General features: G+C 45.6%; 1 protein-coding gene across 8 annotated transcripts in view; it reads right to left on the bottom strand.

The window, feature by feature from the left end:
* The window catches only part of KTN1 (kinectin 1), a 57,120-nt gene extending 42,724 nt beyond the window's left edge, over positions 1-14,396 (bottom strand). For 2 of the 8 annotated variants that reach the window (XM_032690817.1, XM_032690818.1), the window contains exons 1-7: positions 14,282-14,396; positions 11,674-11,711; positions 10,236-10,805; positions 8,481-8,618; positions 5,958-6,125; positions 3,551-3,681; positions 1,342-1,458 (exon numbers count right to left, since the gene is read on the bottom strand). In XM_032690817.1, the coding sequence (XP_032546708.1) occupies positions 1,342-1,458; positions 3,551-3,681; positions 5,958-6,125; positions 8,481-8,618; positions 10,236-10,764 (1,083 nt within the window). In that variant the 5' untranslated portion in view covers positions 10,765-10,805; positions 11,674-11,711; positions 14,282-14,396. Of the gene's footprint in view, positions 1-1,341; positions 1,459-3,550; positions 3,682-5,957; positions 6,126-8,480; positions 8,619-10,235; positions 10,806-11,673; positions 11,712-14,281 lie in introns of those variants that run through there. The other 6 variants (XM_032690820.1, XM_032690816.1, XM_032690822.1 and 3 more) reach the window with 4 other exon arrangements.
* Positions 14,397-27,004: the final 12,608 nt, after the last annotated feature.

Genomic DNA, 27,004 nt, shown 5'->3' on the forward strand with positions numbered 1-27,004 from the left:
ACCTCCAAGGTCAGGTACCTCTTGCTCCCATTTATCCTCTCCAGTTATCATCTTTATCAACACCCCTGCAGGAACATCCTTGCACCTTAAAGTCTCCCTTTAGCTTTCAACAGCGTTTTCAGAGAAACACATGAATTTAGAAGATAAGAGCTTTCATCAGTCAAGCTGAGCTTTATCCCTTTTTTATCCTGGTACTTCAGCACTGCAGCAACTTTGCTTTCACCCATTTTCTCCCAGCTTCTTCCTTCCCCAGTCCAGATGGGAAAACCTCCTGATGACCCCTACTTCTCTGCAGTTCCCACCTTACCTTCACAAGCATCACGTTACAGATGGTTTTTTCCCCAACCACATCAGCTTTTCCCACACCCAGGCTCCTTCACCCATTCCCTCTGCTTCTTCAACAGCAGATACCTCTCCCCTTTGATTCTGCAGTCCTGAGCCAGGTGTTTTTTTGCCTCCAAACACATCACAAGCTCTCTCTTCCTATGGTTACACACTGAATATCCCAAACCTCTTGATCCCACCGACAAATCCACCCCCCTCCTTGCCAGGAGCTAACACAATACTCACCCCCTTCTTCCCCTCCCATCTCCCAAAGCTCCCAACTCCCACATCCCGTGGCCACTCTGCTCTCACCTTTAGCCACCCAGTTTTCTGTGCCCAAGTTTTGTCCCATAACACGACTTTCCCAAGCCTAAAACCTGCATGCTTCCAAACCATTCAGAACATCAGAATCCTCATCCCAAAACTCTCCAATTCAGTCCATATCTGCCTAATAATTTGTTCTACTGCAACTGCTTTCCCCTGAAACCTTCATAAAAAGGTTACTTTTCATAAACTGGTCTTGACAGTGATGCATCAGCATCCCTGTAAGTCCAAAGCAATCAGAGCTGCACCTCCAGGGGCTAAAGCAGGCAGTCTACACTTTCTGTACCTTCCTTCTTGAAGAAAACTCGTTATTTTGTGCCTAGGAGCACACAAGCATGTGAATGCTAGAGTATGGCCCAAATTAAAACAGCAGTGCAGGAAAGACATTTAATATTTGCATCCACAAAACAGTCTCATACTCGTGAAGGAAGTGTTTTTAAAGGATCCATTTGAAAAGAAAAATAGGCTCAGCTTAAAAGTCTCAGTAAACGAACTCCCTGGAAAAACTACTGGGAAATAATTCAGCATAAATACATTATAACATCATAAAACCAAACGTAGCATCTTGGCAGCTTTCTCAGCATAAAAATTCCACCTTTCAACTTAGGCTAAGCTCAGTAAGCCAGCATTTGCTGGCTGCTTGTCCTACAAGCCCCTGCTCCTCTCTACACACATGAAACTCGTTATATTTACCTGGGAGAGCTGCTTGCACTGCTCCTTTGCAACAGCTGCCTCCTCCTTCATGGCACTGAGCATCTTCTCTTTGTCCTGGAGCTGATGGAGAGCTGCAGCCGACTCAGCCTTGCTGGCCTGCAGCAGGAGGACATAAAAATGACCACACATGCCACAAGTACTGGCAGCAGAGCAAACTTGAGAGGAGGAAACACACCCTCCTGCTCTCAAATCCTCCATCTGCACAGAGTAGGTGGTACCACCAGTACCCAGTCCTGCCGCTAATGGATCCTGGGATCCTGCAGCACCCACTCCATCAGACAGGGAAATGCATTTTCAAGCACACAGAAACCAATTAAGAGAATAAATGGACTCTTAAGGCCATTGGAAGAGAGCTGCTGTGTGGTAATGGGGAAAACAAAGAACAGCCATTAAGAGAAATAATGGGAAAAGACACAGAGATGCTCAATCATTCAATAACTGAAGTTGGAAGGAACTTCCAAGATCACCTGGTCCAGCCCACACTCAAAGCAGGTATAATCCAACAAGTCTAATCTCTTGAAACATCTCACCACAAAGGAAAAAGGAAACACTGATCTGGTGTCTCCTTCCACTTCCCAGGAGAGGCTCGCGCTAATTACACTTCTGTTGGCACACTGACACAGATACAACAGGGAATGGACTCAGAGGAACAATTCCCAAGGTCCCGCCGCTTGTATAACGGTCCTAAAAACTGAAATAGCTGCAGTGATGGGCACAATTTCTACATGTTTGTGCTCAGACTTCACTCAGTGAAGCCTGATGGTTGCCCAGAGGGGGTTGTGCAGTCTCAGTCCTTGAAGGTTTCAAGCCTGGATAAAGCCCTGAGGAGCCTGGGCTGACCTCAGAGCAGGTCATACTTCAAGGAGGAAGTTGAACTACTCAGACTTCACTCAATGAAGTCTGAGCACTGAAGAAGCAAAGAAGTGTCAGTCCCATAAATGCACTCTGAATTTGGAAGGTCTCCTTTAGTGGTATTGTGTATGTATGTATGCAGTACAGAACACCCTGTCTGTGACTTGCATGAGTTACAGAGAGAAAACTATTTACATTTCCGTCTACAGGGACCCACATTTTTTGGTTGTACACAAACCCAGGAACTCATTTTGATCCTAAAGTTTCAGCTTTAACAGCAAACCTTCCTTTAAGAGAAAAAACACAGCAAACAGATTGGCTGCTAGAACAGGCAACACCATTCCAAGTGTACCTCTATTGGGTTTTGTCCTTGGAGGTTTTTAAGACCCAGCTGGACAAATCCCTGAGCAACCTGCTCCAAATTCAATGTTGGACCTGTTCTGAGCAGACTGCATGACCTCTTGAAGTCCCTCCCAACCTGAATTGCTTTAACTTAATTGACACATATCTAGTTCTGCATTTCTCTTTTGGTACATCTGCAGAAAAATTGAGGATTGCAAGATTTCAAGTGCGACAATCAGGGCGTTACGAGCACAGCGTCATGCTGAGTCATGGGAAGGAGGAGTAGGTATTTGTAAGATACTGGTGGGTCACCATTCTCTTCTGTCTGGAAAACAAGAATTAAAAATAACTACTGAGCTGGCACAGAGGGATTTTGCAGTCTCAGCCTCTGAAGGCTTCAACCAGACTGGATCAAGCCCTGAGCAGGCTGACCTCAGAGCTGGTCCTCCTTGGAGAAGGAGGTCGGGCTACAAACCCCTCAGGTCCCTTCCAAATCTGAATTGCCCTACAACCTTGTGAAAAACATCCAAAGAAGTCACACTACAATGTGTAAACTTGAGATGAAGAGACCTGCAAAACACAGAATCAGCTGATCAGCCACACCAGCTTTCTCCTAATTTCTGCTATAGCTTATCCTACTTACACAGTTGGGAAAGATCAGCTCCTGGAAGCCACTAGATAGCCTTTCCCTGTGTCAGCAGCAGCAACATTCCTGCTGTATTCCTTATTCTCCATGGCCATGTCTGCTCTTTACAAGGATCAGAGCCCTCAGCCTGCTTTGCCAGCCCCTGGGATGGCAGATGGCAGCACACAGGCATCTGACAACTGCTTTCTGCATACAAAGCAAGCACAGACCAGCTGGAAAGAGTCTTCCAAAGGCAGAACGCACAAATCACGACAGAACACGGACAACAGCTAATCTGACAGCACCTCTTCCAATTTCTGTATTTAGTAAAGTTTTGTCTCCCCCCACACCCCACTCCCAGCCATTCACCTTTTGCAAGAAGTCATGGATTGCACCAGATTTTTCCTTCAGCACCTCCACCACACAACGGGCCTCGTCCTCGGTGAAGATCATATTCTTCATGGATGTTACAAAGTCTTTAAATTTTACCTCAGCATTCTCTGCAACACAGAAGGGAGGGTTTATTTACTTTGGACTCCACACAGAATTATTTATTTTGCCTCGAAACAGCATGTGATGGGGTATCATTATGCATTACATTTAATTCCAGCCTGAAATGCCAAGAAGCAGGAGGTCACAAGCATTCAGCAAAAACAACATCTCTCCCATTTAAATCTGATAACAATCTGCCAGCTGATAGTTTTGGGAAAAAAGAAAATCCCACCACTTTGTTTGGACAGTTGGTAACATTTATAGTGTTGCTAGCAAGAAGACAAAGCAAAACACAGATTTTTGGAGGAAAAAAATAGCACGAACGTGAAAAATTGAAGAGTCCCTTCCAGGGTATTTTGACAGTAATTCAAGCTGAGCTCTCAATTTAAAGGACAGCCTGGCTGAACGAGCACACGACAAGTTAATTAATTTAAAAGCTGGCCCTTTTTTTGATTACATTATATGAAAGACAAAAATATTAACTTCCAAACTTAGACTGAGGGAACTGCTGCAGAAGCAATTCAGCAGTAGGAAGATAAATCAGTAAGATCCCTCTTAATGGCTAAGTGTTTAAAAGAGACAAACAAAGAACAATTCAACTGAACTATGCTCTAACAAACAAAAAACACCACTCAAAAAACAGGCTGCACGTAGGTAGGTCATTAGGTGGCCCCCTGACTCCAGGAAACGGAAGCACAAGACCAAGGCATCCCATATCCCTGTGAAATATTCACCAGTGCACAAAAGTATGTGAAAGGATGGGAGGAACAAAAACAACACAAGCTTAGAAATGATGCTTGGCTCAGAAACTGTCCCAAGGATCATGGAGAAGGGTCCAGGTTTCTCACCACAGGTGCTAAACATGCCACTGAAACCGAGCTACACATCGAACCTCAACATCTCTAGAGTCTGAAATATAAATGAAGAACAAAAAAGCACTAGTGATACTAAGAAATCAAGTATAAAACCAAATCACTGAATAACACAGCACAGGGAGGGAAACACTGAGAAATTGTAGTACACTCTCCTCTAGCCCTAAATCCAACTTAGTCTTGGCCATAGACTGCAGCTCCCATCCCTGCTGCATTGACATCAGCAGTGATGCTGTTACCAGGAATATGCCAAGATCCTGAGACCACAGCCCAGCTAGTTGGGAGTCTGCAGTAGCCTGCAGGACCAGCCTGAGCCCTGTGCTCCCTGAAGACAGGAAGACCTTGCCCTTGCATCCAAGGAGCTTACAATTAGAACAGGGGAAGATTTCTATATCGGGATGGCAAATCCCAGCTGACACAGGAGAATTAGGAGTTCACAGAGAAGGTTACAGCCTGCAAAGGAAATGAGAAGGGACGGGTGCACATGAGAGGCTTTGATGCTGCAGGACAGTAACACGCAGACATCGAGGCAGAAGCACAAGAGGAGCCTCAGGCATGCTGGAATCCAACCTAGATATCACAAAGGGTCACCAGGAAGCTTTCAAGGGAGCATTTTGGAAGACAAGTCAAAAAAGAGAGGTTCCAAAGAGTGTGGTGAGTGACCAGACAGGAACATTGGAGAACCAGCCTCCTACGCAAACACGAGCAGGGAATCATCCCTTGGCCACTTGGCTTCTCTCTGGCTGCCCACAAATTTGAGGGTCTCACCTCATGGCTCAGTAAGTTTGGCAGGCTTTGAGCAGGTCAGTGGCCTGTTTAAAGCTTCAGGGTGGGACACAATGCTCATTAATCACTCCAGGCATCTGTGGGAGAATGAGGGAAGTTCCCCTGTCCCAACCAATTCCAACTGCACTGAAGGGAAAATTCTGAGTCTTGTTGGAAACCACCAGACTATCTCCACTGGCAATCTGTTTCACATAACTGTGTTGCATTGGGTCAGTCCCAGATAGGTCTGTGAACATCCCCAGAGAACACAGGCTGCACTGCCAGCCTCACACAGACTCCAACAGCCTGTGCTGAAAGCTCTGGGTTAGAGTCCATCCCCGTTAGCAATGCCTGAACTAACCACTGTAAAACTCTCTCCCGTGCATCTGTGTGGTCTGTGATCACCCATTTGCTCACTGTGGGGACACAAAAGCCCAGTCAGAGCTCAAAGGATTCAGATGGCACGAAGCCCTTTCCACAGTGCCAAAGACAAGGCAGAAACGAGCACACACAAGAAGAGCATCCTGCAGCCACAAAGGTTTTCCTCAAATCCCTTCTTCCCAGCACATAAGACAGGATGCCCCTCCCCACACATTTTCCCTGTTCAGGTTTGCAAGCAGGCTATGCCTGAATTATCAGTTTCTTACCTTTATCTGTTTCATTCTTCAGTTTCTTGCCACTGCTCTTCTGGATCCCCTCATTCACGTTGTGTTTTACTACTTCAACTGCTTCTCGCTTTTCCAAAGTGCCAGAGTCGGAATTATCCATCAAAGGAATATAAGTAGTTGGTTGAATAAGAGGTTCATCCACCAAAACTGTAATCAAAAGTCCACAGGGTGGGTTAAAGCTTTGTAATAATTAACATCAACATTTTTAGAAAAGGTGCATAACATATTAGAATTGGATTAAAGCATCTCTAACCTCAATAGTTATACTCTCCATTTCTGTTATCCTTCACAGCTTAACTCATTAAATCTCTTCAGGTAAGTCCATTAAATAGAGGTCTCTAATGCATAGTAATTTAATAGCTTAATTTCTACTTCCAAAGCTGCCTTTTAGCATTTTAACAAGTAACAGAGAAGAATCTTTACATTTTGACTTTCATTTCACTTTAATGAGAAAGTTGCACAAAGCCTCAATGAGACTGGTTTACTTGTGGCTGTGTATGAAATCATTCAGCATCCCTAAAGTATGAGTAAAGTCTTTTGTTCCTATTCTGTTAAAAGCTGGTACTTCACTGCCAGCATTTTCACATGGATTACATCACCTGTGAACTCAACCACTTAGGCAGGACATAGAGTAGGGACAGCAATCAGGCTTATTTTGCATGCAGACTCAACTGCTCCTAATGAAGAGATCTCAGCTGTCAGAGCAGGCTTCAGGCATCATTAACATGCAGAGAGGTTCCCAGAGGTACTGCCTGACCCTGGGTCTCCATTCACACAGCACTGGATAAGGAGCAGTCTCTGTCCAAAGAACTCAAAAAGGAGAGGAAGAGCGACAGACCAGGGACAACAGACACAGCCAGAGCTGGATCTGCTGTTTGCTCAGTCCTGAGCTACACTGCCTGGAGTATCCAAGAGGTTGTGAACAGAGCCATATCCCAGCAGGAAAGCTCACTGACCCAGCCAGCCCAGGCTGCAGGGCTGATGGGCAACAGATGCCACACAGCAGCGCAGGGAGAGGAGGAAATGGGTGGGATGCAGGGCTTGGGGCATCAGTGCAAAACAAATATGCATTCCTGGCTGCCAGACAGCCAGTTATAAAACACTTCTGAACCCTGGCTGCTGTTAAGGAGCAGAATAGGCCAGATGGACCTTTTTGTGCCACCTGCTAGTCTTTGCACTTAAGCAACCAGCAAACACCTGCAGGTACACTGCAAGCTCAGAAGTGAGGAGAGCTCTCCTCTAGCAGAAATATCCACCATCTAATCAGGTTACTACCCTCACATTTTCCCTTCCTCTCCTTACTAACTTCCCCTCCTTTCAAAACCTCTTTAATGAGACATTTTGCAGGGTCAGTAACACCTGAAATCCCCACAGTACTGCCTTGGCCGATCCTGATGCCCACCACAGCTCAGTTTTGCTCTGTCATTTTGGAGAGGTGGCTTTAAAAGGAAACAGCTTGTGTTCAAATAATGCATGAGCTGTTCCCCTGTAGCACTGACAGCTCAGCTTTCCTGCCTGAGCTGGTACTGACACTTCTTTGCCATGTACAGACAAGTTTGTGGCCCCTCAAACAAAATAGAATGCACCCATTTCCGTCGGGAAAAGCACAAGAACATCCATAAAAGACAGTCACATCCCAGGTTCCCCATCAGTAGGCTTCTTCCAGGAATCTTTTGGAAGTTTTTCAGTTTTACAGGAACCCTACACTGCTTGGTCTGACCAAAACTGATCTGGACCCCTGATGACCTGAGCAAAGTATGAAGGGAACAGGGAACACCAACAGTGTCTACTCCAGGAGCAGCCCACCAGCCTCCAACTTCATAGCTGTCCCAGTAGAGAAGAGTTTTGAAGCTAACAAGGTGGCCTCACAGATCTTCATAGTCACACTCTGTCCAAAAGCCACAGACACAACAGCACTCATTGTAAAAACTTAAAAAAAGAAAAAAAAAAAAAAACACAAACACAAGAGACACACTGAGCCAAGAGGAGACAAGAAACAGCATCTTGGCAGAGAACGAGGGATGACGAACAGTGAAGGCCTTGACAGCAAAGACGAACAGTTTGTGTTGGAGCACCAGCCAGCCAACAAAAGGACAATAAGAGAGGAATGTGGTCAAAGCAACCAGCGAAAAAAACTGCAGTCTTGTTCAGGGCAGATGATTGCAGGAGTTCCAGACATGCCTTGCTTAGAGCAACTTAAGAGCCTGCTCAGCTTGTACTCTAAGTCTCCACATTAGTCCTCATTCAAGCGTGGATGTTTGGATCCAAGAGAGCTCAGAGGGGTTCACAGCATTATCCAATGCTCAGTGATACCAGATGTTGATAAAATTAAATAGTATCTCAGGCTCAGCAACCTTTCCTACCTGGAATTCCTGCTTTTTCAAATTAAAAGAGTTATTATTCTATGAAATTATTTTCCAGAGGAAGAGAAACTAAAGTATGGACGGCAAAAAGGTTTAACAGATAAGTTTATCTGAACTAAATCACAGTCAGAATTCTCACCATTATCAACTTTCTGCTTCTTGGCAGAGACTTTCTTCTTTCCTGATACATTTTCTTGCTTTATCTCCTGGTGGAGTAGCACAGGTTCTTGCTTTTTGGCAGGAGACACAACAGAATCAGCCTTACTATCCTGATCATCTGTAAGAGACAATTAAACCAATACGCTCTTCCGTATATTCTTGGCATTATTTTTAAACCAGTAAATCTGCAATAACCAAAGTCCACCCCCAGGAGAAGAAACTCATATATTTTAAATCAGAACACAAAGTTATCCACATATACACACACAGATTCACACACACAGGCAATTCCCACATCAGGAGAGAACCCCAAAGGCATAGGAAGGTTTAGCAGAGTGAGGAGCCACAGCACCTACTGATTTTTACAGACAGGAATCTCATCTGCAAGCAGAACACACGGCAATGCAAGGAACAGTTTAACAAATCCAATCCAGATTTTACTGTGACAGAGCAGATAGCACGTGTTACCCACATTAGTTTCTCATTTAGAAGTGTACTTTTCCCCTCCATGAACCCACTTGGGCACTTTAAATACACACCCCCAATAGCTACTGGGACTGTGAGAAGCAGAAAATAAAGAGTTTCCCATTAGGGAACTGTTCTTTTGAAAAGCAGTTTCTAGTGAGACATTTTTTTTATCATTTTGGACAGCCTGGGCTATATTAAGATTCTTGTCAGAGCTGACACACACAGTGCAGGGCTCTGGTGTCAGCTCCTGTAATCAAGGATAAGACTTAGTTGTGGCTGCCCTCAGAACTGTGCCTGCAGACCACAATTTAACTGTGCCACAGAGATTTTTGGAGAACACCCACAAACAAGATTCGATACTTCTTCTGCTGGTGGTGGGTGGGACTTTTTCTCTCCATTATTTCAGAAAAAGAATTAAAAAAAAAAAATCTACCACATCAAGCAGCAATGTTGCTCCTTTTCCTCACTCCCTGTGCAAACCTGCTGTGCCTGCACCTCAAAAGGGGATCTGCAAACACCTCGGGTTTCGCTTATTTCTGGAACTGGGTATTTTTATTCTTTTTTCACTTCTATTCATAGTCAGACAACCACGCTGAGACCTGGCAGCTGCTGAGGATATGGTCAAGACAGAAACGATTCTGAGTAGTTTTTGGTCTGTTCTATGTTGGGTATTTCAGTTACAACAGCCAGACCAGTTTTAGCATCAGTTCCATTCAATTATAGAGGTGTAGCAGGTGGGAAGCAGCTATAAGTGCTTCTTTCCATGATTCAGCCACCACATACCTCTCTGTACATTAAGCCTGCACTTAAACAATGATTTATTTTGCAGTCTGCTATGAGGGCTCTCTAGATGCCCTCCCTTATCAGAGCAACCACTCTCAGGACTCCTTTTTTTTTTTTTTCCAGAGCTTGGCCTCAGAATGCACACAGCAAACATCTAGTAGGTTCTTTCAGGTAATCAAAGTTTTGACAGCTTGAGAGCAAAGCAGCCAAACCACAGAGCAAAGCAGAGATACGAGCTACTCTGTTTCACTTCATCTTTAGTAGAGGAAAGCAAGGACGGGAGGAGGAAAACCAGAGCATTGCTGCCAGATGAAAAACGGAGGGGGGGGAAAAAAGCAATAGCTTGTAAAAAAGGAAAAGGTTAGAAGAGGGCTTTGCCCTGGAGAGATCAGGCAGAACAGTTGTGAGAGACACTCTGTGGCCTTGCAAAAAGCAGAACACGGCTTTGGCGTTCTGTGCAAGAAGCATATGCAACATCAGATACCCATTCCATTTTTCTGCTTCTTCTGCCCAGGCTTCTTCTTAGCTGCTGTTGGTTCAGATGGTGGAGTGGGCTGTTTTGTAACAGGGACTGGATCTACTTTCTTGCCTGAAGACTTGGATCCTTCCGAGTCCTTAGTTACGTGATCATCCTGACCGGCCTTGTGCTTCTTCTCCTTCTTCTTCCGTTCCCTGACGCCGGCCGGTGCCTCGGTCGCGCCCGAGGGAACGGGGGTGACAGTGACGTGCTCCTCGTCTGTGCTCAGGGCATCAGAGAGCTTAAAGTCCCGAGGGGCACTCTCAGAGTCAGACTCGTGGATGTTCCCGTTCTGAGCTTCTTTCTTCTTGTTCTTCTTCTTCTCGGTTTTCTTTTTGTCGGCCTTGGTGGGTTGGAACTTCAGGTCCCTCTTCTGTTTCGCCAGGACCTCATCGTACAAAGTCTCTCTCATGAAAAGGTAGAAGAAGAGGAAGATGACTGTAATAACCACACTAGGAATGAGGATGATAAAGTAGGTAGACTCGTAAAACTCCATTGTGCTTTTTCTTAGCTATAATTCCTTAAAAAAAAAAAAAAAACCTAGAGGGGAAAAAAGAAAAAAAAAATTAGGTTTTGAGCAGGTTTTTCCCCCTTGATATCATTTCCTCCAGTGATTATAATAATAAAAGATTTCTCACTGTTATAGAGTAGCCTTAAAGTGACTTTAATAAAATTACCAAACTACATCAACCATGGAACAACTTCTGGAATCATTTACCATTCCCTTCAAAGTTGTTAACCTGGATAGGAAGAACTGCAATTTGCCAGACTGCTGATCTGGGAAGAGAGTAGTTCTCCTCTTCCCTTGCTTTTCCTCACTCTTCCTTCCCTATGTGAACTTCATAAAGCTTTTGATTTCAGAAATACATGAGACAGCACTTTCAGAGGCTGTGAAATAAGGACCAATACATGCACAACACCGTTTTGTTGGGGTTTTTTTTATAAATCAAACATAATGAATTAAGATCTTTATCTTGGCAAGTGGGAGTTAAGTTTCAGCTTCCTTTTGTTCCCAGATTTATGACAGCTTCAGAAGTGGAATGAGGGGAAGAAAGGAGAGAGCCCTGAATTTTAGTCAATCATAAAGAATCGGGTATTTTCAAAAACTGCTTTTTGAAGTCTAAAACCCAACTTCAAACCCATGAAAATTCCACACATTTATAGGAAAACAGGAAGACCTGTTACTTATTTTGAGAATGACAATTCCAGGACACTTACAGACCAAATGACTCCAGGATAACTTGCTCAAAACATTATGTCCCAAACATTATATTTTTTTTAGGTTTTTTTTTAAAGCAGGAACCACAGAGTTAAAATCTGGCTTGTCTTGACCCCACAGTTAGGGGTTTTTAGCTTCATTCTGACTTTCCCCTCCCCCCTTTCAAAACTAATTGCTATGAACAGACCTGGATTTTTGCAGGTAGAATCCAAATCCTCCTCAGACTGTTTGTTCCAAGGAAAAAGAAAAAAGAAAAAAAGCACCAGACATTGAATAAAAAACGAAACAAACGTAATCCAAACTCTAATTAAGCAAATACAATTCCTGATTCACCATCTCAGTTCAAAAACCACCATGGGAAGCACGTGCTTCAACTACATTTTCCTCTACACAAGAAAAGACGACTCTTCAACTCAAGTGTCCCTTGGGAATGAAAGGCAAGGGATTTAACCCAGGTTGCTCAGAGTATTCCCTGTGCTGCCTAGGAAAAGAAAACAGATGTGCCTACCCAGGGCACAGGGACTAAAGTCCATGGAGAAGTTGTGTGGTGCAGGGAGAGGACAGGCTCTCCCTGCTTCTGGGCTGACAGGGGATTAGTCTTTCCTTATTTAAGGCTGTTTTACCTCAATTCCCAACTTTTTTTGGAAGCTGCTACCACAAACTGGCTTTGCCACCCTGACACCCTGGAGAGAGCTCCATGTGGAACCTGGCTCTGGCTCAAGAGGGAATTGCTGATATATATAAGAAATTCTAGACAGAGAGGAGTTACTGTGATAATATATTTGTACAGTGCATTGAGCAGCAGAAAAAGCAAGGATTGGGAACTCTAATTTGGCTATTAGGTTATACAAATAAAAGAATAACGTTTCAATACACTAATTATTCATCAGTTGTCTTAACATTAGGTCTCCTCCCAGTTTTGTATTTATTTTCTGCTCACTGAAAGGACTCGGGTCTAAAATTACATCCAGCACAGAAAGTTTCAGAAGGGCTCACAGGGATGGGAGGAAAAGCTTGTCTTTTGGGGAGAAAAAGCACAGATGCTCAAAACTAAGCTGGGGCTTTCAAAATGATTAATTACAGCTACTTGATAAACCCAGCTCCCTGCACTAAGTGATCTAATATTAGTCATCTCTTGAAGGAAGCAGATCTTGAAAACTTGTCTCAGCCAAAGTCAATATTGAATGCTTACGGGAAAGGCTAATCCCCAAAGTAAATATGTAATTAAGCAGATTTTTCACAAGTGTAATTAAGTTGATCATTACAATACATTACTGCAACAGTTACAATACCCAACCACACCGAGCCCGGCACAGCCCATCTCTGCCTTACTGGGAACACCAGCACACAGCTGGCCATAAACTCCTCCCATGGCTTTGCCAAGCCAGGACCATCTCACCCTGCAGCCGTCAGTCCCTACACTTTTCCCAGCATCTGACAGGAGATGCTCAGGTCAAATCACACGCTCAGCATAACACGTGTTGGGAAGGGGTCCGAGACTCAAGGGTCAGGAGGTATAGTGGTCACAGAGGCAGGACTTTCACAGAAAGTGGTTGTTGCTCTGAGACCAGAGAGGAGAGGACACATTTAAAAGCTTCAGCTGCTTCAAGAGGAGCCATAAATACATAATTACAGCAGCTAGTCTGGGTGGGGAACACATGTCAGACTAGCTGAGGTCTGATCTCAGAGCTGGATGAGCAGCGCGAGCTCTGCTGAGTCTCCGTCCACCACCCTGCTCTCCCTTCCCTGCACTTCCCTCCACTGGAGCAACGGGATCATCTGCTGGATCTGGAGCATGACACTGCAATGCTGAGGTTCAGAGCCTCACCAGTTACTGCTCCTGCCCTCCTCCTGCTCATCAGGGTGAAGCAAAGCATGAGCCACATGGACCTTCCCACCCCAAACACTGATCACAGGCAGGCAGATTCGTCTCTGAAGTCCATACACAAATCCAATTCCTCACATGGAAGCAGGGTCCAAAAAAAAAAAAAAACAACAAAAAACCTGAACCCAAATAAAAGTCTCAGGATGTAATCAGAATTTATTAAGCACACTCAGGAATGGCAAACGAGTTCTCACTATGATGGTCATACATTTATTTGCCATCTCAGCCCAGCAAAGGTATTTAAATGTCACTCTAGGAGGATACCACTGCTGCTGGCTCATATACAGAACAACAAGACAACATCCTTCACCATTCACACCTTGCCAAAATGTCTTTATATAGTGACATCCTTGCCATGGGGTAAATCAGCAGTGGCTGATTTGGCCCACACACAATTTCCAGTTGTCCCTCGACAATCTACAATTACTAAAAACGTTTTGTCATTCCCATTTATACTCCTGTGTTACACTAAAAAGCCATCTAGGAAAAAAACAGAAGCAAACTATAGGGGGAAATAAGTACCCTATGCCATGCAAAAAGAAACAGGATGAAGACGCTCATTCTAATAAACCAGAAAAAGCAAATGCTACAATAACTTTAACATACCTTCACATACCAGCTGAACTGCTCCTCAGAATTTAATTTTACCATCCCTCCCGTTCCTGTGAGGAGACACCCTCATGCAAAAAATGCATTTTTCTCCTTGCAAGTGCTGCAGTGGGACTTTTATCACTCACAGCTCCCTCAGAGAACTCCCCGGGGCGGCTGCTCCAGCTCCCACTCAAACCCACAATCCCAGGCGAGGCACACCCGGCAGGAATTGCACTGCACACCCCCTCACTGCTGCCTACGAGAGGCACAGCCACTTCAGCCACGTTTGAATTTCAAGGCATTTGGTTAAATACTCACCTTTCACTCGCATTTGATTCCTAACCTGCTGCTGGTCACGTTCCTCAGAGCCCAGTGCCCGTGCCAGGCTCCCCCCTTGCAGACACGCTCCCGTCTCATCCATAAATTCAAGAACTCACAACATCTCTTTAGTCATTCTGAAAAAGGGGAACAAGCCTCATCTGTCCCAGGCCGTGCACAGACTCTGCTACTGTTCCCATCCTGCCTTTAACAAAAGAATTGCACTTTTGTTCCCTAAACACAGCCCGTGCCACAGAAAAACAGCTATTTCTGAACTCCAGTGCAGTAACTACAGCTTGCACCTGACCTCCCCAGCCTGTTAATGTTGCCCTGGATTTTCTAACACACCTTTTTGCATTTAAATCTCGAGTTTCACCCCGTGCAGATACCACATTTCACGGGATATTCATTCAGTTTAGGTCCAGGGGATTAGCTTACTTGAGAAGACAGAAATAAATTATAGCTCCATCTGGCTAATGAGTCACTCGTAGCTCAGTCCCAGCACACGAAAAGCACAGCTTCTATAAATGCCTGGGTCCCAAAATGCACATAATCTTCAGAGATTTGTGCCTCTTTGAAAAACTAACATTAAAAGGGGGGAATATAGGTACCAAGGTGATTTTTTTTTTAAATATTAAGCAGTTTAAGAGATATCACATATGATTTAGCTAAGGCAACAGCTCCTTTAATTGGGATATTTTCCCTGGGATTTTCTCAAGCTGGCAAGCAGACTAAAAGCCCTCGCATCCAACAGTCACTAGGAACACAGCAAGAAGTCCCAGAGCAGTATCTGTATTTAATAAATTCCTCAAATAGATAACACTATTTTTGTTCTCCCTAATCTGCACACAGTTGGGAACACGCTCCGTATCAGGCAGCTGCAAAGAGGATCCTCTTGAAAACAGCTTCACTCCCGAGCTCATCCTCCCCCAGAGCTCTTTGGGAGAGGATGCCCAGCAACTTGGGATAGGCAAGGCAACTAAACCCAGCTCTGCCACAGGAAAAATACAAAATTAAGAAAGATGTTTAGCCATTCCACGCCTATTCCTCATCCATACAGCAGGAGCAACCAGCCCTCTGTGACTTGTTCATGAGTATTAAGTAACTAAAGCCCTGCTGGGCTCAAGCTCTAGGAAGAAGGGGGCTGTCAAAAAAACCTAAGGGCACATCATTCATCATCAAGACTGGTATAGTATACAAAAAACTGCAGAGTTAGAGCTCAGGTTACTTTAGGTTGGTTTTTCAAGCAGCACTAATGTTACTGAAAAAACAAGATGGGTTCTTCACACCCCAAGACAAGACACAAAAAACAGCAGAGCTGCTGCAATGTGACACAAAGAGGTAGAATTAAATTGGAGCTGTTGGAGCAGGCAGGGATTTCAGACCATCGAATTTGCTCAGTTTGTTATCACTGGGGTAACTTCAGCAGGTGAGACACCTGGGAATGAAGGAGCCCTTGCAACAACTCAGTGTCCTCAGCCTTCCCAAAAACATGATGCCCAGAGAACACCAGCAAGGAGCTGACTGCACCTGAGCAGTTTTTAATGTAGGAAAATAGGATATCACACATAAAGCTCACCTGACAACTTCATAAGGAAAATACACAACTTCCAGTAAGATCACACACAGTCTTCTCACAGGTCATTTTTAAAATTGCACAGTTTAAAGTCATGCTTGAAGCAACCACCATAAAGCTCAAGGACTAAATGGCCCTGCCAGTTTTGATCCCAATGGCAAAACCAGAGAGAATTATAGAATGGAGTCATGGAAAACCCCGAGTTGGAAAGGACACATAAGGATCAGAGTCCAACTCCTGGCCCTGCACAGGACACCCCAACAATCCTACCATGTGCCTGAGAGCATCATCCAAATACTCCTTGAGCTCTGGCAGCCTTGGGGCCATGCCCACTGCCCTGAGGACCCTGTTCAGTGCCCAACCACCCTCTGGGGGAAAAACCTTTTCCTAATATCCAACCTAAACCGCCCCTGTCACAGCTCCAGCTGTTCCCTCGAGTCCTGTCACTGGTCACCAGACAGCAGGAAGCTGCAGACTGGGATGAGGTCTCCCTCAGTTTTCTCCAGCCCCTCCTCATATGGCTTCCCCTCCAGAACCTTCACCACCACTTCCACGGCCCTTTGGTCACTCTTTAGTATCTTTATAACCTTAGATTATGGCACACAAAAACACACACATTACTCAAGGTAAAATTTAAGCTACCTGTTAGTATTCTTTTTGAATTCTACTTCCATACACAGAGAAATATAGATATAAAAGTCCTCTCAAACCCAAGACTGAAGGGGGGGGGGGAAGCATAACAAACAGCAGTTCAAGCTCAGAGTTTTTCATTTCAATACTTGCCCTGACAGCTTGATTTGCGCAGCCACAGGAGAAAGCTGCAGACACTCAAACACAGGCTGAGCCATTCAGGTATTAAATCTACTCTTCCCGGGAAAGAGACCTGTTCAAGGGAAGCTCAACAGCACCTGACACCCCCTCCAAACTGCTGACAGCGAGAGGAGAGCGAGACTTGTCAATAAATCTTGCTCTTCACTTTGTTCCACTGATACAATTAAGCCATTTGCAGAGCACAAGCTCAGTGCTTCAAATACCCTCTAGGTAAATATTTTCCATTCCAAACATGCCGCTGTTTGTACCATCTGTTGGGCTCTGTCTGCTCTCAGTTGCTTGATGTTAGTTAACACAGACAAGCTATTTATTAAATTCCAGAAAGAGTAGCTTTGCTTCAACAAAAGCCTTTACTTTCAGGGTTTTGTGGTTGTTTGGTTTTTTTTAACACAGCTTTAGAGTCAACACCTGATAAAATAGAGCAGCAGTGCTGAGAGCAAGCCAGGAGTGCAATATGGCTACACCACCCTGCCACCACTAACTGGCAGATGCCCCTGGTCTTGTCCAGGCACCAGCAGTGGTGAGAGCCCAGGTACCTGCTGCTGTTCCCACCACAGCCCAGCTGTTCAGGCAAGTTCATACATGGCAAGGCAGGGCAGGGATTCACCGAGTGGCAGCTGACACCCTGAAACCACCTGGGCCGCAGGATAGAGCCCAGAACTGGAATTAGCATCAGTGAAAGTGGAACGAGCAACCTCTGAGTTTATCCAGCAACTTGGGATAGGCAAGGCAACTAAACCCAGGGATAAAAGCACACACACCTGCTGTTGGCACAGAGCGAGGAGAACCCTGCTCTGCACTCCTGCCCAGCAGCTCAACCAAACACCCTGAAAATGCACAGACCCAGTTTTTCCTCACACCTGCAACCCACAGGGTTCACCAAAGCATAGGCACAAATACACTGATAGCAGCAATAGTGTGAAAGCAGGACCAGGGCAGTGATTGTCCCTCTGTGCCAGGCACTGCTGAGGTACCTCAAAACCTGGGGTCACTTTTGGGTCCCTCACGACAAGAAAGACATTGAGGGGCTGCAGTGAGTCCAGAGAAGGGGAAGGGTCTGGAGCAGCAGGAGCAGCTGAGAAAGCTGGGGGGGCTCAGCCTGGGGAAAAGGAGGCTCAGGGGGGACCTTCTGGCTCTCCACAACTCCCTGACAGGAGGGCGGAGCCAGGTGGGGGTCAGGCTCTGCTCTCAGGGAACAAGGGACAGGATGAGAGGAAACTGTCTCAAGATGCACCAGAGGAGGTTTAGTTTGGATATTAGGAAAAATTTCTTCATTAAAAAGGTGGTCAGGCATTGGAACTGGCTGCCCAGGGCAGTGGTGGAGTTACCATCTCTGAAGGGATTTAAAAGACACACAGATGTGGCATTTGGGGACATGGGTTATGACAGTGCTGGGGGAATGGTTGGACTCGATCATAAAGATCTTTTCCAACCTAAATGATTCTGTGATTGTTCAGCACTGGAAAGTCTTAGGAAACCAAAACATTTCCTGCAGTATTTGTGAAGGGATACTATTTGGGATAAAAGCTGGCACGTGTCAGGGCCAGCAGAAAATGTCCTTGGCTCCACCACACTCCAAAAACTGCAAGTTTTTCCCTTAAAACCACCAGCTTCTAACACACACCCCCCTATTATCTCCGAAGTCAGAAGATAAAAAAATCTTTACTTTCTTCCAAAGTGCCTGGAAAGGATCAAAGGTTTCTTTCTTCCAGCAGGAGAGGGCTGGGGCAGGACTCTCAGCATTACTCAGCAAGTCTGCACCTTCCCATCCCTATTTCCAAGGAGTCCCTGAGGCTTCCCCGGCTCCTTCCTTCACCTGCTCGTGTACAGACGTGCCCTGCCCACACCATCATGAACTATTTGAGAGGCATTTAAACACCAGAGCAGCGAGCTCAGGCTTTTGGGTCATGCATTTCCCCTCTCCTTGCCCTCCACACAAGCAGAGACCAGATCTGACATTTGCTCTTCAACCACCACCCACTTTTGTGCACAGGGAACTGTGTGCACTGATACTTCTCAAAATAGGGAGGTAAAAAAAAAAATCACAGAACCTTCTCAAAATGATACTACAAACAAGAGATAAATCTAGCAGATTTATGGCCAAAAAGCTGAGTTTAGGTTACCAGTCTGAGCAGCAGCTCCACACGTGTAGTTTTCAAGCATCAAGGGGGTCTCCTGCAACATGAAGCCATCCAGCAGCACGAGCCAGGTGCAGATCCAAGCCAGGACTCCTGGGTCAGCCAGGCACAAGCACTGAACACACAGAACCACACCTCAAGTCTGCTTGTGCCCAGCACCTGGATGTGAGGGAGGAACTGGGCCATGCCTGTTTTGTTATCCCAATCAGCTGTCTGGGCAGTTAACAGAGGTTTGTACAAGCCAACTTGCTGTGACACCCCATGGCAGCTCGGGTTTATCACACACAAAGGCCATTTACACAAGTTTAAAGCCACCGTGCACCTTAACAAAGGCCTTGGGACAGCTGCTGTGGTCTATTGTATAAACAGACATTCACAGTTCAACCTTCACTTCAGATCCACAGAAAGCCTCAGAGAGAGCAGGTACCATTCCCTGAAGCCAGGGGCAGGTATGATCAGCTCTGATGCTGAGCCTGGCTGGGTTTGCTCCGGGGTTTGCCATGGCTCTTTCAGCTCACACAGCACCCTTTCCTAGGATCTGGGGATTTTGGCATTACCATCACAAGTGTTTGCACGTCCTCCACTGGGGTCACAAAGGTGCCCCTCACCCACCTCATCCCCTGCTCCATTTGCTGACATAACCACATGCAGCATCATTCCCAAAGTCAGCTGTGCCAAAACAAGGCCAGGTGAAGGGTCTCAGCTGTGAGGGTTTCGGGGTATCTCACTCTAACAGGGCTTAATCCTTTTCTGATGCAGGAGTAAGTTGCATTACCATAAGTATATTCATTCTGAGACTTCTGCACCTACCCCTGCTGTGCTCTATTACTTTAACCCAATTAAAACAAGCCCTACAGCACCCACAGCAGTTATGCATTTGACCACTCTGGTCACAAATGAGGCAGAGCCCCAAATTCTAAGTAAAAAAAAAAAAAAAGAAATATTGAGGATCATCTCTTGAGAAAAATCAGGGCTGTTACAGCCCTTTCATCTCCTAATATCCAACTCCAAGCATGGAAGGAAATCCTTCCCTGTGAGGGTGGGGAAGCCTTGGCACAGGCTGCCCAGAGAAGCTGTGGCTGCCCATCCCTTGAAGTGTTCAAGGCCAGGTTGGATGGGGCTTGGAGCAACCTGGGATAGTGGAAGGTGTCCCTGCCCATGGCAGGGATTGGAAAGAGATGGTCTTTAAGGTCCCTTCCAACCCAAACCATTCTATGATTCTGTGACTGAGGAAAGCAGGTATGAGCAGTAGCTTCTCAGTGCTCAAATTCCTCTCATACTTCCAAAGCAATGTGCAAAGAGAAAACAGCTGGAATGAAACCTTTTCCCTTTCCCAGTGTAGACAGTAAATATAACTACATAAATATACATTCCTGTATTATGCATTTGTGTTTATCTTTTAAAACAATAAATTTAAAATAAGAGGAGACAGAAACAAAAGAAAAGGCCTCTGGTCCAGCCTTTTTTTTTTTTTTTTTTTTTGCCTTAGCAGATTCTGTGAAACTATGAATGGCATCCCAGTACTGGGAGGCTAATGCTCATAACAACCCAGGTTTTTATATGCAAGAGCTGCAAATAGCCAAGGAAAAGACCTGTGTGTATTATTACATGCCTATGCATCCCTGGAGAGGGAAAATCACCTCCCTGTGCCCCTCCCACAGCCCCACCAATGCTGATTTTTCTCAGGCTGCCTGGCAGGAGCAGCAGCACCACTGCCCATCCTCACCTCCCTGGGCAGGCACTAGCTGTCCTGGGCTCTGAATCCAGGGCAAAGCAGATATCCTCGGTGCCAGAAGGACAGGAAAACCACGACAGATTGCTAACGAGGATGGCATGTTGTTTATGGGCTGTGTTTCTGAAGTTTGGACATATCCAAGAAGAAACCCATCTTAATTTATTGCTTGATTCTCCAGATTTCTACTCAACTTTGCCCTCAGCCACACCGGTCAGACAACATTCTAGCCTGTTCACTTGAATTTCTCCAGACACACAAGAAAGTTTTAAACCTACCGCTTTATTCTGTGGGTGTCCAGACTGCCTGGGGCTAAAGCTTTCCTCCAAATCTCTCACCAAAGCAGCAGCAACCAAGAAGCAAAAAACACCCAGCCTTGCAGAGCGAGCAAGTCACTCAGAGAGTCTTAAGCAGGTTTGTAGAGCTGAATTTATTAACCTTTGTACCCCCACACCCCGAGGGTGCAGAGGCTGCCAAAGCTGTCCCACAACTGAGCCATGAACAGCCCAACAGTGTCACACTGGTGCTTTCACCAAGTTTCCACCCACGCTGAACGAGGTCTCACAGGAACTCAGGGAAGGGGGAGCACGTGTGCACGGAGGTGATGGCCCAGGAGGAGGACAAGAGACCTCAAAATAAACGAGTTTGGAAAATTTCCCGCAGCAACGTATCACCAAAGTCTTCCTGCAGGAATATATTAAATTCATGGTAAGAATATTAACCCCAGCTCATATTAGAATTTCTTTCCACTGTAAAAATAAAACAGGCAAAGATATTCTTAGTATGAACGCCATAAAAATTACTTTATCCGGACTTATTTTTAAATGTGTATTTAAGGGATGGGAATGGAATTCTTCTGCCAACAAAGACAGGTATTAACCCAAGAGAATCTATTTAGCTTCAGACTCCTTAACCAGACAAGATTTGACTGAAGTATGTGCCCCTGTCCTTTACCCTGTTGCGAAAGGAACAAAAGAAGAGGAAATGACTAACCACGGCAGCAGCACATTAATATATTTTGGTATGTGGAAAGGGAAAAATTGTAGCTGGTATTTTTAACATTCCCACCAGGAGAACGAACTGCCATACGCACACCAGTCACCACAGAGGCTCAGCAGCTCCTGGGAGGGGAAAATAAAAAGGAAAAAAAAAAAAAAAAAAGGGTGGAATTCTGTCCCGAAGAGGAGTTCTGTGTTTTCCATTTCCCAGCATGAGCTCTGCCTGGAAAGGAGGCATGGCTGGGGCCAACAGCAATATCTGAGTGATAACAGGTGCACTTTGACTGAACTGTAGGGAAAACCCAGCCTGGAGAGGTGTGATGGAGGGAAAAGGTGAGAGTTTCTTGGCACTCTGCCAGCGGCAGAAGACCCTGCAAGTCCCATCCCAGCTCTGCTGGGTGCCCTCATCCACAGACTGATAAGAGACAGGGGAACAGAAGTGTCTGTGTATGGGGTGGCATCCAACAAGGCACAGCTCACCCACCTGCCACAGAGTACAACTCCAACCATCCCACACTGTCCCAAGCTGAATTCCCCCAAACTCCTCAAATTCCCTGCACGTGCAAAGGAGCCCAGTTGCCAACAAACCAGTGCACCTTCACGTCTTTCCCTGCAGATACTTTGCCACTGCACCCTCACAAGCCAACTGGTGTCCCAGTACAACTGGAGCTAACAGCTGGTTTTTAATCCCCATGGGAAGGTCTTCGGGGCAGCCACGGCAACAGGCTTGCTCAGAGCAACAGGGCAGAAGCTTGAAGGACCGGTGTGATAAACCTGAAATTACAGCTTCCAAACCCTTTCCTAAAAGGGATCAAAACCCATCAGTCTGGCACCAGCCTACCAGTCATTTGTGCAGCGGGATGGCACAGCGCAAAAGCACTGCTCGCTCAGGAAGAGGAGCTGGATCACTGCCTGCCTGTCCAGCTCCAATTGTTCCCACACTTCATAATTAAGGGCTACAATTCGCCCTTCTTCCAATGCCAAACCCCAAAAGACACGTAACAAAACCAACTCTAATCACTCAGATCCCCCTCCCGAGCCCCAACACTGTTGCATGCAAAGAGATACAGAGAAACTGATATTTAATGTTCTTGCAGAGGGATTTGTGCTCAGCCACCCCGTAACACAGCCAGAAGCCCGAAGCTTAAAGCAGGTCTTTACCCTGATATCACAAAATGACAACCCTGGTCATTCCACACCAACAAGATTTTCCCATTATTTCTGTTCAGTGTGCTGTTTGACACAGTTATACAAAGAGATTGGACCACTGACAAAAAAAAAAAAAAAAAAAAAAAGCTTCGTTAACCTCTGGGTGACTCGACAATCCTATTGTTAAACAGCAATGGACAAAAGGAGAAGCCGACAGCAGACGGATGCTCTCATCTATCTGAATTCCTAGAGGAAAATGAGATTGACCTGTGCTGGGAACAAGTGAAAGGAGAGTTGTTAACTCATACAGGGAAATCAAAAATCTTCAGTGACTGTGAATCATATCAAATCTAGATGCTTTCTTGTGGTTTCTTCTCACTACCTGGAGTTTTAAGATATTATTTACTGCACACATTACGTCCAAGTAGTTGAGTGATTTTAGTTGTCTCTAAAGGGAAAACGTGCAATTGCTTCATCAAAATTACTGTAGATGTGGCAGAGACGCAGCTAAATGAGAGCATCGGGAAGCAGCAAGTGAAACAAGATTGCTGCACCCCATCACCAGGCTGAGTCTTGGTAATTCTTCAGCTGGAAAGGGAGAGAAATAAGCAGGGGAGATTTTTTCTCCCTTCTCACCACATACAGCATGATAAAAGAATGGGGGTAAAAAAGCATCCACTAGTTAAACAAGTCAAGTTCACAGAGCGATGAAAAATCTTCAAATACACCAAGGGTTTAAAACTCAGGGGTATGCAGTTAGTTCTCAACCCCAAAACTTTACAAGGGCAGGTTCAGCTTAGGCAGGATGACAGGAGGAATGAGGACTCAACATACAGAAGTCAGAGTTCCTGTAAGTTGACAAAGGCATCATAAATAGAGTCAGCATCAACACGCACAGCACAACTACCAAACTAGGATTTAGGGAGTGCTATGAGCCTCCCAGGGTGGAATTGCAGGCTCCTCCTCAGCCTACACAGCTGGGGAAGCACTGCACCAGCACGCCTGTTTTTGCTTTTAATACTCTGTACCACAGTGGTGGGTCAGAAAGACATAAAAACCTTGGAAAATCCAGTCAGGCTTGAGCAGGCATTACTTGCCACCCTCCCTCCCTTCCCCTGTGCACGTACAGCTCCAGTGCTCTGAGCTACACCCAAGGAACAGGGGCCGTGCCCAGCGGAGCTGCTTCCTCTGCTCCCACCTTGCAGGGTGGGGCTGAAGCCAGAGGACAATGCTGGCACGGGAACAAATGGGCAGACACGGGCCATGACTGCATTTTGGCTGCACCTCGGGAAAATGCTCTCAATCCTCGATCCAAGGAGGTGCTCGGTGCTGTAATGGTGAATCTGCAGCCTCCTCACAGAGCAAGGGCACAGTGTTTTATTGCACCTGGCCACGCTCAGCACTGCACTGAGCTGGAGATGAACCAGAGCCCAGAGCTGCAGGGAACACGTTCTAACTGATACAAGAGGCACCTACTGCTCTTTTGCTAGTAGCAATCAATGAGTTTTAATCCATAGTCACATTAGGAATGACACCTCCGAAGAGGGCTGGGTTTTATTTGAGGGCTGGGTTTTATTTCAACTGTGCATTAAATTTAAAATCATTTGCCAGATTAAAGCATTGTTCACGCTCTATTTATAAACCCTTGGAACTCAGGGGATGTTTAGAGGTGTGCTCAGAACTGAATTTGGAGCTTCTGCTGCTGATGGGCTTCCTACAACAGTGATAGTTTGACTTTCTGCTCCAGTACAAATTTGTAGCAGCTGAAGGATGATAATTCTCCCATCACCAAGACTTCCACAGTAGATATGAGATAGGTTTGACTGCTCCATAGCAAAGCTGTCCTTCAACATTTATCCTAAAGCATGTTATCATACAGGTACAAAGACAGCATCTCTGTATCCAAGCCAGATCCCTCATGCTGGAGAACATGGTGCTGTTAATACTCTTAAGAATAAAGTTTCAGAATGGTTCAGGAACCAAAGAGGCTTTAGAAGCAATCCCTACAACACAAGTTACCCCAGTTCATTTCAAAGCATAAATTGCATCATGAGCTGGAACTTTTAACTCAATTTAAAAAGCACAACATGAAGTTTAAGAAATTGCTGCTGAACTGTGCTCCTTTGCCTGCTGAGACAGGTGAAGTGTTAAGGTCTCTCTCCACTCTGCTTTGAGACATTGCACATAGCCCATTTATCAAGGGCAGCACTAAGAGCTCATCTCATCATCCATCCAAAACACCTCCTGCACCAAAACAGGGACCTCACTGGCTACAGCTCCACAGAGATACCATCCCTTCATCCTCCACACCAAGGATATGTGCTCCTGAACAGCAGCACCACGCATTCCTCTCCATAAGTTTTCTTTTCACCTTGTTAACCTCTCTGTGCTTCACTGAACAGTCTGCTGAAGGTACTCACAGCTAAAGAAATGATACACAGTTGGAGTCATCTCAAGGTGTCATCACACAGCTCCTTTAGGATTTGGGCAGGCAGCTTAAGAAGGTCACACATATTCAGGAATTAGTGCAGTATTCTGGCAGACCCCAAGGCAATACTTTCATTTTGTCTTGAACACCCAGAGTAGGAGACCAGGCTCCCCTCCAGCACCAGGGAAAAGGCTCCAGCTCCTCCACAAACTTGCTTAATACTTGAACTACACCTGGGCCATGTGGTGAAGGGTTTTTCTTTTACCACCTTCCTCATGTGGCTGTTGATTTCCCAGGTGAGTGATACTGAGGGTCGTTGCTTCTCTGAGCAGCAGCAGCCCAGAAGACACTGCAACACTCCTTACTGGTCCCAGTTCCACAATCCAATTCAGTCCAGTACAATCCATGCTGTAACCTCAGATACTGCACAATACTGGGAGTTAGATGACATCACACAAGAACCCCCCCAAAAGATGCGTTCAAAGTGCACCTCTAAGGGTTTCCTGGTCCTTGCCAGTTGTGACCATAAGGACCAGGCTCACAGCAGCTTCCTAAAGGGACTGAAAATGCATATTTGAAGAGTTTTGAGTTCAAGTCAATAACCCATCATCCCAGACTTCTCCACCAAAAACAGCCTCCTAACACATGTACACACCCCTGCCCCAACACACTGAGCTTTACAGACCAGCACGGTGCTGATCTGAGCTCGAGAACATGCCAGGTTGTTAAAAGGCCTAAAAATGCTCAGCAACAGAAACTCAAAGTACTTGAGGTCATTTCTCTCACACTTCTCTGGGTTCTCACTCCCTTTGCTTTGCTGTCCCACAATCTGCTACTCTTTGGCATGCAAAGGATTGAACAAACACTTCACTGCAACCACACAGATCTAAACTTTCTTGCCTCCAACTTAAGTTACAACTCAAACTACTACTCCAGCAGCCTGTAATGGGGAGCAGGGATTAAGAAATCCACTTAGAAATAGGTACACCAGACCTGAAGCCAAGAAGTTCTTCTTTTGGTACGTAAACAGCATGGAAAAAAAAGGTAGAAACTTGGGAGATAGAGGGTGGGGGTCTGAAAAGACAGGCTTGTAATGGAAACATCCGACCAAGAATTTTCACAAGCCTTTAAAACTTCTGAAACCCAACCCCTTTGCTGGCACTTCTTACATGCCTCAGACTGCAGACCATGTTATGCAAGCTGTAATTGTGCCTCCACAGCCCTCCCTCCCACCCACGGCGCTCCACACCTCGCCGGATCCGTGTGCTTGAAGCACACCAGGGAGGAGAAGGAGTGTACCTGTTCCTCCCACACCTGGCCTGCTGTACTGCCACCTGTGCAGAGAAAGCCTGGCTTTGTTGTACACCTTGAGCCAGGCTCTAACCCCTTAAAAGCCGCTTAAAAAAAAAATAAATCTGGTTTTACATACACACACTAAGCTGTAAAAAGGTTCACTAAATTTAGCACGCAACCCAATCCTGGTGGTAAGTGTAGCACAGGCTGTAGATATGGAAGTGACCTTAGGTGAAGGTAACAAGGGAGAACTGTCAGTATTCCCATTGAGCTGCCATGGGAAAGCCCAGGGAACCCAATAAAACCCTTTAACACAACCTCCATAAATCCTTCCTGCAGCTTGGTGATTTCCAAGGCTTTGAGGTGCCACCTCTGCCTCTCTTCTGAACAATGCTGCTCATTGTCCATGCTGGGACACACTTGGGAGGAACCTTCTCAGCACACACAGTCCTTCTTAAACTTGGAGAAGTGAAGCTCGATCGACCTCCACCACCACTGCCTTAAATACAAAACCAGAAGCATGAAGAGAAAAAGCAGCACAGTCCTTTATCAGTCCATCACAGCTGGAGCCACACATG

The sequence above is a fragment of the Chiroxiphia lanceolata genome, chromosome 6 (genome assembly GCF_009829145.1).
Source record: "Chiroxiphia lanceolata isolate bChiLan1 chromosome 6, bChiLan1.pri, whole genome shotgun sequence".
Lineage (NCBI taxonomy): Eukaryota > Metazoa > Chordata > Aves > Passeriformes > Pipridae > Chiroxiphia > Chiroxiphia lanceolata.